Source organism: Antechinus flavipes, chromosome 3, assembly GCF_016432865.1.
Source record: "Antechinus flavipes isolate AdamAnt ecotype Samford, QLD, Australia chromosome 3, AdamAnt_v2, whole genome shotgun sequence".
NCBI lineage: Eukaryota > Metazoa > Chordata > Mammalia > Dasyuromorphia > Dasyuridae > Antechinus > Antechinus flavipes.
Window position 1 is genome coordinate 382,569,105 of NC_067400.1, and position 16,355 is coordinate 382,585,459.

Consider the following 16,355-nt stretch of genomic DNA (forward strand, 5'->3'; position numbering starts at 1 on the left):
AGCACTTTCATTTCAGACTTGTTATAAGGATGAAGGTAATATAACACAAATTATACAAAATTTAAAATGTCATTGTAATAATAATAGCTTAAAACTTTGCAAAGCATTTGGCAAGAATTTGATCTTCACGATAATTCTTTTTCATTATCACCATTTTATTATTATCACCATTTTATGTCTGAGGAAATAATTGAGACAAAGGTGTTGAATGACTTGCCTCTATGGTCATATGGTTAGTAAAAGTCAGTCAGGATTTGGATTTAGAAGTCTTCCCAACTTTTAAAGTCCAGCATTCTAGCTGATTATTATTTTCAAATGCCTAAGATAGTATTCAGCTTACAAAAGGTATTTAATATGTATTTTTTTTATCTTCATAGGTATTTTTGGAAGGAATTTTTAACCCTTAGTGAACTAGAAAAAAAAAATGTAAGCAATCCTTAAACTGATTTTTGTGGATGAAAGTTTCTAATACAATGCAGAGGCTCCCAGAATCATATTATTTTTACTAGTTGATGTCATTTAATGACATTTTAATTAACTTTTGCATTAAATTATTGACTATAAACAAATTAGCAAATATTTACAAGCTATTGATTAAGAAATCATATCTTAGAATAAATGTAATAAATCTTGCTACTTTTCAATATCTCTCCTCTATATATGTGTGTGCATACCCATATACACATTTGTATGTGTGTATCTGTGTATTTTATTATTGTTATGAGTCAGCTTTTGCTTTTAATCTAAGAAACAGTGGCACTTAAGGTGTTGGCAAAGAACACTGGTATACATTGCAACCTGTAAACATGAGTCTGGAAGTTAATATGGGAAAACACCAATTGAAGTGCTAGCTGTTTTTCTTCTATGTTTGAAGAACCAATTCTTCATTCCTTGAGTGTGTTCTGACATTTTAATTTCTTTTAATTGCATGGGTGTCCCAGAGACTTCTCAAAACTTACTAGAGAGAACAAACATCTTGTGCTTGGCAAAGCAAGGATACTGATGCTGTACTCAATGCAGGATGATTCTGTGAAGAGAGCTGGTGAATTTGGGGTGCTAAAACACTTGTAGAACACTAGGAACTGAAAGCTAGCAATTGTGCAAGGGAGCTGACCAGTAAGTCCTCTGATGCACTGAAGCCTAACTGAAGCAGTATCACAAACAGCAGTCAGAGTTGGGGAATAATGAGAGGAAGGTCTAATTAAATGAACTTAATTAATTAGGTTTGTTAAGACTACAGAAATCAATAAATCATTGAGCTTAGATCAGCTTCCCCTCTTCATACCTGGTAGGGTGGCCAAGATAATATGCATAGAGATGTATTTCTATGTGTGAAATTATCCTGGTATACATGAAAGAGGAGTTTATTTTGCAGAAACTAAGTGTACTTACCCAAACAATATCATATGTAACTGTGTGGTGTCTCAAATGATTAATAGATTGCCGAAAAAGCACAATGTATATAGTGCATTCAATAAAAATTAAGCTCGAACTAAGAATATCCACATAAGACCCAAGCAAATGTCAAATGTAGCAATTTTAATAAAGCAATATATGTATATAATTTTTCAGAAAACACCAGATGTTCAATTCTACAAAAGCGCATATCATAGATCACTTTTGCCTGATCTTCAGGATTTGTTTTGCAACATTAACTTCTCTAAAAACAACCAACAGACTGATACAACTGCTACGACATAATAAAGTTGCTACTGGGCATTTGATCTTTAGTTTACATCTTGATTCGTCTAATGAATGAGTAAATACTGCTTGGCTAAAATGCAATGTCTTGATGAAAAGAAGCTTCAACGCATCAAGCAAAGCCATGAAAGGTATGAAGCAAGCTATAGCTGATTATTAGAATGGGTACAAATTATCAAGAGAAGATGTCTTGACGATATAGGATTTGCATACTCTGATCAACTCTCTTGGCAGCAATTAGATCAGCACCTTGGGCAGGGAACCAAAACTGGGTGAAAGCTGCTTTTCTCTTTTTTTAGGAATGATAGTTTAGGCCACCAAAGTCACAGCTGGCACAGAGAGAACTGCAGCATCTGCTGATACTTCAATTCTTGTGGGACAGAGATTACACTGAGTAACCCTAGCAACACTCCCACGGAAAGGCCTGGCCTCAGGGGTATCTACTGCATGCTGCTTTCGCCTGGGCTTTTCTGAATGAGCCTGGTTTTCAGGGGCCTTGGTTGCCATGGGTGACTCTTGGTTTTTGGTGATGCCCTTATTTTTTGGCCGGAAGTTATTGTGCTGTTGTCTTCTATGATCATGTCTTGGATTGCCCTTTATGGGATAATCTGCTTCATTAATGTTGCCTTGTGACTTGGCAGCCCCATTCAGCCTGTTGTTATGATACTGTGGATTAAATCTTCGTCTCTGATTAGAAGGGCCATTCTACCAAGAAGGAAAACAATTAGCTGTTAGACAGTTTTGACTTTGTGTTAGCTTTAAGACTGCAGGGAAAAACCCAAACCAGGAATATTATTAGTTATGATGTCTCTAAGTCAACATGTTTCCCTCCCACCCCCAGAAGAATATGACAGCTTACAAAATCTTGGATCTCAAAGGATAAAACTTCTTTTAGCTGTATTTAAAGCACAAATCAGACATTTAAATAAAGATTTGTATCAATTGAAATGAATAAATGAAATGTTCCAGGTCATTATGCTGGTTTAAAACTTGTAAAAAAAATTTAAGAAAAAAAGGAACTGTTTTCAGTGTTAATAAGATTCTGTAATTCTAGGTGCACTAAAAAGTCATTTTAGCAGATGTAAGAGATACCATGTTATGCAGCTATAAGAAAGATTCTTTTGACTGAACTTGATTAATTAATTACATTTAATATTCTGTGAAAGTAAGAGACACATCTTTTAAGGATGCATTAGAGGAACAGTAGGAAAGTTAAGAAAACAGCCCCTTAGAACCAGTATTTAAGGCTTCTATGTTGTGTTGGAAAGGTATGGGGAAGGGGTGACCATTTGCTTATATAGTGAAAAAGTAATCATATGAACAGCTCATGCTGTTTTAACATGTGATCCTCTTTGAAAATTCATATCCAACAAAAGGAAAAACAGATACGGCTTATCTATAAACTAGACATACAGTAAAATAAAATAAGGTTCATGTAGTCCTAGTTCTAACTCTCATTCTGGATTTGCACAAACCACTTTCATCTATGAAAAAGTTATTGGAAATAAATTATGATGGTAGGGACAGACAGTGAGGTGTCACAGTAGATAGAGCACCAGCCTTGAAGTCAGAAAGACCTGAGTTCAAATTTGACCTCAGACACTTAACAATTCCTAATTGTGTGACCCTGGGCAAGTCACTTAACCTCAGTTGCCTCAGCAAAAAAAAAAAAAAAAAAAAGGTGGTAACTGGGAATTAATTAAAATATATTTGAATGGATTCTTTACTAGTAGTTTTTTTTCAACTCTATGCATATTTTCTCTGCTCACCATCACTCTTTGTCAAAACACATGTAAAGTTAGAACTTTCGAATATAGGGTTCTATATTCTATGTAACATATTTTCTCATGATGGTAATCCAAAAGCATGAAACTTCAAGGAGACCGGAATAATGGGAATTGGTCATATTATTTAAAGGGTGAGTTAAAGAGGCAGGGAGAGATAGAATTTAAGTGTCTTAATGGTCTCTTCTCCTCCTACAACTAGAAAAAAAATGAGCTAGTCCACTGGATGTTAGGTAAATGACTAGATGATACTAGAAAACTTGCAGTCCCTCATGACCTTGATACAGCAATAGTAGTTAGAATGCTAGACCTAATGTTTGGAAGAGCTGAGTTCAAATCTGACCTCAGATACATTCTGGCCATGTGACTCTCAGTCACTTAACCTTGTATGCCTCTGTTTCCTCCTCTGTGAAGTGAGCTGGAGAAGGAAATGGCAAACCATTCCAGTATCTTTGCCAAGAAAATCCCAAATTGAGGCATGAAGAGCCAGATATGACTGAACACTACCACTGACCTTGACTAGATTTGCCTTACCTGTTTAGTAGCTGGTATGACTTGGGGAGAGGTTTCATTGGTATTTGGAAGATTACTTGGCATTTTAGTGATAGCTGCTTTGTTGTCAGAGGTCTTATGACTTGGTGGTTTTCGGTTATAGGTGTTCTGTTTTCCAGATGTGGCGGTGTGTGAAGTCACCACAGGCAGCAGAGAGCTACAGGGTGTTCTTGAGGAATAATTGTTTTTTGGATGTGAAACTGAAAAATGACAACAACAAATAACAGTGTTAGAGGGTGTGAAATTAACATTGGTACCTCAATAACTCACCAGTGAATTATATATTTTCCTTGCTTATTTTGTAGATGAGGAAACTTGTCAGTTGATAGGTTCATTTTCAACCTTCAGCACCCCTTCCCTTTCTAGATGCTAAAGTTCAGACTGATCAGTATTTCTAATATGTTCTGTATTTATTAATGCTGTGTTATCTGGCACTTTATTAAAGAGAATCCCTTTTTTATGTACTTCTCACAATAAAGCTTCTGACCAGTAACCACAGGTGATTCCAAAGGTCACTTAAGTAGAATAGAAACTAAGCTGGTACACTCTTTGGAGTTAAGTTACTAGACAACTAATACTTGTAGTTCCTGTTGTTTTTCCAAAATGTAACTTTTCTGACAGATGATGACTTTTATTATAGGTCCTAGAAAAGAGAGCAAGAAAAACAGGACTTGGCAGCTAGGTGGCACAGTGGATAGAGTACCAGCCCTTAAGTCAGTAGGGCCTGAGTTCAAATGTGATCTGACACTTAATACATCCTAGCTATGTGATCCTGGCCAAGTCATTTAAACCCAGTTGCCTCAAGGGAAAAAAAAAAAAAAAAAAGAAAAGCAGGACTTTACAATTCAGAATTCACTTGAGTTTTTATTAACTATGCTGGATATTTTTTACTACACCCTAAGATACCAGCTTTCTCTTTCATTCTTAGAAGAGAGCTCTTCTCTTGATTTCAATGAGGAATGGCATGACTTCGGATTTTCCCATGGGACTGATAATCACCAATTTGGATTGAATCCTGGGGGCTGGAAATACCACCAACAAAAATTCATGGGCTGCGCTAATTATTCCATTCCATGTTGGTTACTTTTCTTTGCTTCTTTCTAAAATCGGCATTTCTTAGCAGTCCGTGTTATGTACAATGTAAGAGCTTTACAACCCCATTGTTAGTCTGCGATTGCTGGGCTTTCTCTCATTAGTTCTGAGGAAAGAAAGGAACAATCCACTGAGGGTTGCTTCTTGTCTTGACTACTTGGCAAAGGTATGTATCTCCCCGCTAGATGGCACTGGAATGAAGACCATGCCTCAGGCAGAGCTGTGAATCATCTCTGGAGATTCGGAAGGTTGAAGACAGTCACTGAGCATTCACTTTGTTTTTGTCCAGAAAGCCCAGGCAGAAACTACGACAGTCCGTCAGGCTTTCTATTAGAAATTATACCCTTTGCTCTCCCTTTCAAGAAAAAAAGCCAGGAAGAGAATGGAGAGGCTGGGCAGATTTCTTCTGAAAGAAATTGAGAGTGTAAAGAAAAGATAACCTCTTGAAGGTGCGATCAATTCTGTTATCCAGGTTTAAATCTACTAGTTTGTAGATCTTCCAGGCCATTGGCTTTCCCTTTTCCCTCCTTCTGCTGTCTTTGATCTACTGTATTGTTCGTTCCCCCATTTCCAACTGGAAAGTGGCTTGAAATTGGGAAAGTAGTGTATGAAGTTTGACTGTTAGGTCAAGTTAAGGTTTAATGGGGGATAAAATAGGCTAATTATCTGTAATGAAGTCTTTATTTACAACCATGAAGTTGTACTTTGCCTTTGACCAAAGAAAAGAGTAGACTCTAAGCTCAAGGACACACTGAACAGATAGCAGCTGGAACACTTTAAAACACAAGTGACTATTATCAGATTTAGGAAGGCTAATGTAGAATCACAGCTGTTTTAAGTCAGAAGAATAGTTTAGCTATTATCTACCATGTGCTCTTCTAGAGTAGGTATCATGAACCCTTTTGGCAATCTGGCTTCAGAAACCTCAGAACTCTTGCTTAGAATAATGATTTTAAATGTAGAAAATAAAATACATAGGATTTAAAGGAAAAATTTAAGTAAGTTATCAAAATACATGGATTTTTTTTATATATACACAGATGTTTATAAATATATATATATGTGTGTGTATATATATATATGATAGTATAATACATATGTGCACATATACATACATATGAAGCAGGTTCACAGACCCCAAGTCAAGATCCCCTGCTATGTAGGTAGTTCTTCCTTACTCCTGCTATATTACAGGATCAGCTTTTCTTGATTATACATTTTGAAAATATTTTATATCATTTCTAGCACACAAATCATTGTTGGTAACATGATAACTCTATATAAACTGACCATGTTTTTTTCTCTATTGTCTAATGGATCAGCAGCAGTTTAGTTCTCTGGACGCTGTGGCAATCATTTTTGATAGCCATTTACTATCACCAAGTAAATGTTTGTGCTTAAAAGACCGTGTGTAAGTATGTGTGTGTACACACGCGCAGCCTAGAATACTCAATTTCCAAAATGTGGTCCAGCTAGCTTTCTTCATGTTATTCAATTATGGGCCCAACTCATCTATCTTCAGTATATTTCCAGGTATTTCCAGATGGATTAACTCCTTGAACTACTTATCTAACTGCATGACATGATCTGGGCAACACGCATTTTTCTTCCACTTAATTTCTCCTATGTGCTTTATCAGGCTGATTCCTTCTGAGTATTTGTGGCACATCCCAATAAGTATTCTGGGGCTTAAAACAGTCAGCCCATTGTAAGTTACAAATAGGAGCATCTAAAGGATCTTACCAATTATAGAGTATCCCTTTTCTATTTGGTGTTTGTGCAGAATATTTTATGCCTCACTTGATATTTCTGAATATCAGAGGCCTGTTGAACAGTTATGTGTGTTGTTGTTACATCTATCAAGAAATATTGTAGGTGTGTAATATATGCATAGGAGACATCTTGTGAAAAAAAAGATTAGTTGTATTCTCTAGTGAACAGATATAAAATCTACAAACAATAAATTCATTCAGATCTTGTATATTATATATATATGTGTATGTATGTATGTATGTATATATGTATATGTCAATCCAGTGACTGAAGATGTAGCATGCAATGGGAAACCAAAAATTTCTCTTTTCCCTTTTCATATGTCATCAATATGTATGTAGAACACTCTTATACAGATTGAATTCACAAGGGTGAGAAAATAGACACAACACTTAGTAGTTGCTAATGTCTTTTCAGTCACCTTTTTGGGGGCAACAGTCCATGATTTTTCCTCCCTTTTGTGGGAATTTAAAAAACTGATCCCTTCAGGATTGATTTCTTCTGTAAGTACATGATCAGGTCCAGCAGCTGCTCCTCCTGACTTCATCTTCTTCTATGTAATTTTTACTTTATCATTTAACACCATGTATGTTAGGAATGTTTGAGACCAAATGTGATTGTGTGTTTCACTTACCTTAAGAGACTCCTATAGAAATACTCTTAAATCTATTTTATTTTGCATTTAGAGGATGGTCTGAATTAAATGAGTACCTAGCATGTAAGTTTCTTTATACATAGATAATCATATACAAATATTCCCTACCACCAATTACAATTTGATAAAAGGATGATTAAAATACTGATCTATGTTTTAGAGTTGATAGGAAGAGGACTGTGCATGTTATAGATAATTGAAAATCATAAAATATGTTCACAGAACTCATAAAGTGTACAAGACTCACTTTCTCCACAGAGCATGATTTGGGTCTTTAGCTGTTCGATGTCACAGGAGAACCTGGCAGATCTTCCTAGTTCTTCATCATATTTGCGTTCACTGACAAAGTGCTTAAGAGAAGGACAATTAGACATTAAAGTAAAAAAAAAAAGTTAGTGAAAATATTCATCAGTGTCTCTAAATACAGGAATAGTCAAGTCATCAATGATTAATCAGCTCTAACTCATTTGTAATAAAATGCCACAAAAACATTAATTTTGAATTTCCTTGAATTTCCCCTGTCCCCTGCCCCGACCTTATTCCTTATGCTTTCAGTTCCTTCTTGAACTCCTGGTCCCTAACTAGCATTTTATGATGTTCTACCCTCAGCTGAGATCAGCTGATCCTATGGTGTTACTACCCATTATAGGAGAATGTGCATTTTAATTAGGAATTCTGGAAGTTCTGAAAGCTTTCTGCACTCTGTGGGATGACTCTCTAACAGAAGACTTTCAAGAATTTTTACAGGCTCTAGGTGATATGTTTTTGGTGATGTTCTCTGTCTGATGCTCCCCAAATGACCTTATGTGAGTAGGTCCTGACTCTCCTATTCAAAGAAGGAGGAAGAAAACTATTACTTTCTTATTCCTCTCAGAGTCTCCTCTCAAACTAGGATTATGATAAACTAAGCAGAGATGAGCTCTTCTGAAGATGGCAACTCATCTGCCTTGCTTGAGCTTATTCCAATCCTGTACTCCTTCAGTCACTAGAAGACTACTCTGGAGATTTTTTGGATGGAGAGGGGGGAAGCATAAGCAGAGGTAAGGTAGAAAGGAGGATCAGAGATTTAGGACTAGATGGGACCTCAGTTCATTTGATTCCATCATTTTTAAGATGACAACATTAAGATGTACACAAATTAGATTATTTGGTCAAAATTGCCGAGTCAGAGCTGGGATTTAAAACTTGCGTCTGAGATTTGAACAACATTGACTCCAAGATGTTTAGACTGTTTTCCTATTTTAAGAAAGTATTTTGGACATGGGGCTGGGTAATGTATTAATAATGTATTTATAGAATACACGTGAATATACTAGAATTGCACATGTTTAGCACACAATGGACTGCTTGTTTTCTAGGGGATGGATTGGGGAAAGAAAAGAAATCTGAAACACAAAGTTTTGCAAGGGTGAATGTTGAAAACTCTCTTTTGCATATATTTTGAAAATGAAAAGCTATTAAAAAAAAAACCAAACCCTTCTACACCAACCCTTGCTCTGTTCAAACATTTGAATTTAAAATTCTCAGTCATAAAAAGTTCTGTTTCTGTCACCATCTCTTTTGCTACAATAACACACACACAGACAAACACATACCCCTCTACTAGCCCACTTCCTCTGGTCATGTTCTCAGTAAATATAACAAAAAGTTTATTCCTTCTCCTTTATGATAATAAATCCTTCCATACTTTCTTATACTTAAATACTGTTATTTAGTGACTTTTACTCATCTCTAGTCTCCATTTCAACCTAGCATATTATGTCAAATTCTTAGAAGAAAAACACTATGAGTGCAAAACAAAAATAATGGTGATCTTATCTCAGGCTCAGCATTCAGGCTTTGACATTTCAAAACTTACCTTAATTTCCGCCCGAAGTTCAGCCAGCTGCGCCTCAGCCATCTGACTGGATAGATCAGTAAGTCTCTTTAATTCTTCAGCTTTTTTCTGACGAGCAGTCAGAATTTCCACTGCCAAAGAAGGAAAAATAATATATTAAGAGCAGAAATTTAAACATCAAAGGACATATTTTAAAATCAATTTTCCTTTTTTATATTGACTTTTGAATACATATTCATGCTGTTTTCTGATCTGATCACTAAAGCTGGTTCCCTATGCAAACTATTATTGATTGCTATATAAACTTCCCTATGTTTTATTCTCACAAACTATTCCTCCTCTTCTTCTTAATTAACAATTTTCCTCCCTACCTTTTTACCTTCTCCATTTTCTGTCAAAAATCCAAAAAGGCATTTCACCTAATCTTTTTTGAAGATCTCAAATTTCAAATGAGAAAACAAATATTTTTAAAAAGAGAAACAAATATCTTAAAATAGAGATTGTGAAAAATTGCAAATTGTTTAAAAGCAACTTTAAATTTCATGTAAATCTAGATCACTGTGTGATGCATAGGAATTCACTGTGAAGAAGAAAATATTTTGTTCTATATTCTGAAAAATACCTAGAAAATATCTGGTATTCATGATACGTATTAAAATAAATGAAACATCAAATAATAAAATAGAATTGATTGATGGGTATATTCTATATTTTATCAATCCAGATTCACTTAGGACAATTAACTGCTATTTGAGTCACACACCCATATTTGACGTGATACCAAGTACTTTGAGGGATCTAAAAGATTCCCAGACGCCTCTGCTGATGATATGCTTCCATTCTACAGAAGGAGTCAAATTCCAAATCTAAGCATTTCATGTCTGTATCGTAAATGTCCCAAAAGGCACATTTGCTAGAGTAAGTCAATGCCAACTTGAACTGGAATGGTCCAAGAAGAGTATTCTTCAGCATCTGCACATGTGGAGAAGACACTAGGGAGTTCTTAGCCTCTATATTTTCATGCATCTGTCAGCTAAATTCCAGATCCAAATAGACTTAGTAGCCCACAGGCATTTCATGTGAATTGTGACAGTTCCTAAAATACATTAGAGCCCATAAAACAGTGAATAAAAACACATACTGTAAGACTGCATTTTCAATATTATCTTTTAACAAACTTTCATATCTCATTTAAGTTCTACAATCATTGGGCCCCTTTCAATTAGACAAACACTATCATAAGAAAATATATAAATGAGAATGTATGTACAGTCAATCATTTTAAATTCTTAGGTTTACCCCTAGGACTACAGGATCAAATAACATGATATCTGATTATAAGAGAGCTTAAAATAGAAACTATCAAAAAGAGGCATTTAAATACCTGCATGAAACAAAGAAAAGAATGAATAAGGAGTTAAAATGCCTTACTATACCATATACCATATCATTAGACTGTGATAGACATATCTTTTCATAAAACTTAACAGTGATAGTGATGTTGTGATATTAATAAAATAATCAAACCATAAATCATGTAGCCCAATTGAATGTCGGGCTGCTATAATTCCTTTTTGATTACTTACCCTCCCTCCCCTGATTTACCAAAGCATATATCCAAGGAGGGATTGATCTGTGCTGTACAGCCTCTCAGAATATGTAGAAACCTGCTAAAATATTCAAATTTTTTTGTACTTTTCCCTTTGGTTATGGGGATGGTAAGAGTGGGGGTGGTGGCAGTGGTAGACATTTATATGAAAGATGTGAGAAAGGATGATGTTTGGGGTGATTGGATTATTACCAGGATGGAATTAGAGGAAAGTGATAGTTATTTTTGGGTGTGGTATTTTGTTGTTTTTAACCAAAATGATCACTTGAAAGTTCTTGAGATTAGTGACTCTGGAAAACAATTTGGAATTATGCTAAAAAAAAACTTTTTTCTAAAATGCCCCAATTCCTTTCACTCAGAGATCAAAGCAATGATTACGCATATATCTCAAAAAGAACTTAAATGGAAAGAAAGGTTTACATGTGTATGTATATGTGTGCACATATGTATATGTATTCATAACACTACTTTTTTTTTTTGCTGAGGCAATTGGGGTTAAGTGACTTGCCCAGGGTCACACAGCCAGGAAGTGTTAAGTGTTCTCTTCAAGAATGAAGTACTCAGGTCCTCTTTCAAAAACGAAGCCAGAAGAATGCTCAATATATGGAATCATTGTGGTACAGTGGATAGATACGCACCCACTGATAAAAATCATTAACTACTCATTGATTGACCTCCCTGCACCTTCTAACATTTCTGCCTGATGAAAATTTGGATCCTTATTGGGAGTCTGCCTAGTAATCCAAATCCTAACAGGCCTATTTCTCGCCATACATTTCAGGACTGGTGCTCAATAGCAGCACTTTTATGGTGGAAAAGAACTAGAGATAAAATAGATGCCCATAAATTGATACATAAATGTCATGGAATATTACTGAATCATGAGAGAAGATGGATTTGAAGTACAGTATTCAGAGAAGCATGGGGGGCAGGCGGGCGGGGGGGGGGTAATATGAACTGATACAGGAAGGGCAAAACAATTATTTACATGAACTACAACTATGTAAGTGGAGAGAAGAGCATCAAGTCAAAGGACTTGGGTTCAAATCCTGATGATAATGCTTACTAGGTCTGTCATCTTTGACAAATTTCATTATCTTATGCCAGTTTCCTGAGGTCTATGAAATGAGAGGATTGGATAGGTGGCCTCTAATTTCTCTTCAGCTCTAAACCTACAATCCTATGGACAAATGAATGCCATGTATTGGTTGATGAAAATATTGAGAAAATTCAGCTCCCTTTTTCTTTTGTAGAGGTGAAGAACTGTGGAAGATTTTGTAGAAGTGAAAGACAGCAAATTACATACATTTTAAGAATTGGTCAATATTTTGCTGAACTGCTTCTCCCTTCCCCCCATCTTTCTCTTCTTTATCACAAAGAATAATTCACTATGTAGTAACTGGAAGGGATATGTTCATAAATAAAAATAAATAAAAAAAAACAAAAGCTATCAATACAAATTTTAAAATTTAAAAAGAAAAGTGTCTGGGATCCAAAATTCTCTTACCAATTCAACTTGAAAAATGTAGGATTGGAAGTCCAGAGACCCAGAAGGCATATTATATTGTCAAATAGTTTTGAAGCAATTTTTGCGAAATAGAAAGCATAATAAGATTAACTGATAGGCTTTCAGAATCATAGAAGAGGAAAGAGATGGTCCTGAATATTCAAGATGAAACTAGGTATACTGCTAGAATAATAAAAACATAAAGTATTAACTGTAAAGCGCAACAGAGTATATCTAGTCCATTTTCCTCACTTTCCAGATGAGGAAACTGAGACCTAGAGAAATTAAAACAGCTCATTCAGGGTCATGAAGCTTGATTTACAAGTGAAACATTCTTAATCCAAGCATTGTCAGTGATTCCCAAAATCCCAAAGTGATCCCAAAGAGAACTAGTAATGCTTTCTGACTTTTTTTAATATGTGATTTTGGGGTAACTGACAATTAGATATCATTGCTCTTTTTTTTGAGACAGTAAGACTTTAGCATCCACCACAGTGACAGTCAAAAACCAAAGACTCCATGCAAAAATACATGAATGGGCCCCAAAATAAGATTGCAGGTGCAGAGTTTCCAGCCAATTCCTTCCACTCTCAAGTTAATGTAAATGTGCATGTAAATGAAGACATGAAGACATGCATCAGCAAGTCTTTGGAAGCATTTTACATATATTCTACATTAACATTTCAAAGATATTCATTATGAAAAAGCCTTAAAACTTCAGATCTAAAGCAGTACTTCTTTTGGGGCCAGTATTATCACCTCAAAGACATCAGTCAAGATTCAGGACTGAATCTGAGTTTCATTTGATCATATCAGTATAAATAGAATTATAAGGAAGTTTTGAAACTATCATTTTCTCCCCAGAAATATGAAAGAGAGGAACTATTGAATGAGAAACCTTATCCATTATTGTATTCAGGACCTGATATATTAATATTATATTATTACTTACATTTTTTAAACGTCTCTAGAGTGCTGAAATGTATTTTCTCTGTTGGATAAATAAAGTCCCTTAGAATTTTAGGAATACACTGGAATACAAGAATCATAGACTTCAAGAGGTGAAAATTCATTTAGAAATCATTGAGTTCAACTTCCTTATGTTACAGATGAGAAAATAGGTCCAGATTATTGTCCATAGTCATACAACTAGTCAATTTCAGAATTGGGACATGAATTGAGTATTTCCTTTTCTCAGTACTGTATTTTTTTCAATGTATCACCTTCACTTCCACCTTTTAAAATCCCTAGTTAATTTCAAAATAACTCAAATACCACCTATTATATGAAGCCTTTTCTTATCTCCCAAAGTGCTCGTATATCCTCCAATTCTGTGCCTGAAATTTACTTTGTTTATATTTATGTGGCACTCTTGTTTTCTTTGATAATGTACACTTTTTGAGATCAAGGACTATTCTGTTTTGTTTTTTTCTTTTTATGATTAGTGTCTAATAGTATGTGATATGTATTAATAGACAGTTAATGTTTGTTGTTTATAAAATGAACCATATTGATTCAGGATTTCTTATAAAGATAAATTATTTTAGATCTCTTTTAGGGAAGTTAATTACCAGAAATACTAGAGAAACTTTGTTATGATATTTCTTGAGTTGAGATTTTCTCTTTTTTTTTTTAACCTACATTCAATATATTGAGAATGACTCCCCTTGAAAGGGTATTTGCTTCTTCTTCATCTTCTTCTTCTTCTTTTTTTTTTTTTTTTTGGCAGGCAAAACAGAAAACAGTTTTAGGGAAAGGAAGAGGGAAACAAAAGATTTTGGAATCAGGAACCTAGTTAAAGTCCTCCTAAAGACTCATACTACTTTTATGATCAAAAACTAGTCACTTAAGCTCTCTATACCCCAGGCTACAAATTGCTTATCTGCATGAGCAGAAAGTTTCCATGGGATAAAATTTTTGACATCAAAAAATAAGCCAGAAGAATGCTCAATATATAGAATCGGTGTGGTACAGTGGATAGAGAGTTTAGCTTGAAGTTAGTAAAATGTGGGTTCAGATCTTACACCTGGTACTTATTTACTATATGACTCTGAGCAAATCCCTTCTCTATGTGTTCCAGACAACTTCCTAAAAATGGCAGAATGGTGTAATGGAAAGTATATTAGATCACATTTCACTTCTGACAATTACTACCTAAGCAATCTTAAGCTTGTGACTTAATTCCTTTGGACCTCAGTTTCATCATCTGAAAAATGAGGGGGTGGACTCTAAGGTTCTACCTACGATTCTCAGATCCTATGATTAAGGATTTTATAGAAGGATCATGATGGAATTTCCACACCAGTATTTGTTTTCTCTGGGAAAATCCCAGCCTTTTTACTTCTCTGCATATGAGCCTATGCTCAACACTATGCTAGGTACTGTGTGGGAAGATACAATCTCTTTTCTGAAGAAGCAGAGGAAACAAGATGCATGAAACAACTGGAGAACAATTTGAAGATAATATCCAGGCGATTTCAAGATACTGTCTATTCACTCCACATATAGTAGTGAAGCAGGAATTCGGAAAAAGGGAAAGATCAATTTGATGTTCTGTTATACGCATGGAGGATGGATTCAGTTGATATAACTGCTTCAATTATGTGAGAATGGACTGTGTTCATAGTCCCAAACCATTCTAGGAGAGAAATACTCTTCAGAAATCCTTCAAACTTCAATACTTTTTGGCTTCTGATATGAATGCATGGGGAAGAAAAGAAAGTCAGAAAAGAACCCGAGGGCTTTTTTTTTCCTCTGAGAAAATGATGTGATATTGCCCTAGCATTGTGATGAGAAAGCATTGCCAGAGACTATATACAGTAAAATCCACTGTTACCACTCTTTCTGAAAGGTTATGAAAGTGATGAGGAAAACAAGCCAAGGCTGAGAAATGCAAAAACTGTGCTCATCCACTTTTACTGAAGAAAGATGATGTTCCATGAAAATGCAACCGTGTCATAACTACAGAAGCTGTGAAACCATGCTAACATGCCTCCTACATGTCATCAGAACCGGTGAAGAAAAAACATTTACAATTCTATTGGCACTTTCTCATGATCTGCCACCTTGCTTTGTTTGGAGTAAGAAGGACCACTGTAATTCAATCTAGAAATTCCCCATCTGCCTTCCTAACCCAAAAGTCCACATTAGGTACTCATCCATTACTTACTTGCTTCTTCTTTAACTTTATCCATTTCTGCCATTAATGAAACTTCTTTGTCAATGATGCTGAAAGAAAAAGACAAATCATTAATGAAAGACTGACCAAACATTTTTAATCAGCTAGTATTGCTAGGCATTGTACTTGCTCCTGGGATCAAAAAGGGAAAATTCCATGCCCTCAAGAAGCTTATGTTACTCTGAGGGAAAGAAACAATTTGATAAACAATGAGTGAAAGAGAAATATGTTTTTAAAGAAAATTTAAGGATTAACAAAAAAGCTATTACAAATGCTTGTGTTAGGTTATCACACTATTTTACTTGCTCCAATGAAAGAAGGTAAGCTCTAAATGATATTTATTTTATCAATACTACCAGAACTTAATTCAATAGGAATTTATTGATCACATACTATACACATAAGGCATTGTGTGTTAAGGGTGGAAGATACAAAGATGAATAATTGCACCCATTGAAAATCTGGTTTTTATTAAAAATACAACTGATACCTTGGTACCTGGCTTCCAGATCATCTAAGTCACTTAATGAATCCTCAACTTTCTTCACATTGCAGCTTTCTAAGGTCTGATTTGGTGATATTTCATTTTTCTGAAACAAGTGCTACATGACCTATTTACTTTTGAAAATTAAAGTCAATTCAAATTAATTTTCTCTTGAGAATTTTG

The 16,355-nt window shown here is 35.0% G+C and overlaps 1 protein-coding gene across 3 annotated transcripts in view; it reads right to left on the reverse strand.

Annotated features, from left to right (window-relative positions):
• Nucleotides 1-1,519: 1,519 nt before the first annotated feature.
• Nucleotides 1,520-16,355, reverse strand: part of SPATS2L (spermatogenesis associated serine rich 2 like) — a 222,937-nt gene continuing 208,101 nt past the window's right edge. For all 3 annotated transcript variants that reach the window (XM_051985915.1, XM_051985917.1, XM_051985916.1), the window contains exons 8-12: nucleotides 15,680-15,738; nucleotides 9,416-9,525; nucleotides 7,805-7,907; nucleotides 4,020-4,237; nucleotides 1,520-2,406 (exon numbers count right to left, since the gene is read on the reverse strand). In XM_051985915.1, the coding sequence (XP_051841875.1) occupies nucleotides 2,011-2,406; nucleotides 4,020-4,237; nucleotides 7,805-7,907; nucleotides 9,416-9,525; nucleotides 15,680-15,738 (886 nt within the window). In that variant the 3' untranslated portion in view covers nucleotides 1,520-2,010. The remainder of the gene's footprint in view (nucleotides 2,407-4,019; nucleotides 4,238-7,804; nucleotides 7,908-9,415; nucleotides 9,526-15,679; nucleotides 15,739-16,355) is intronic.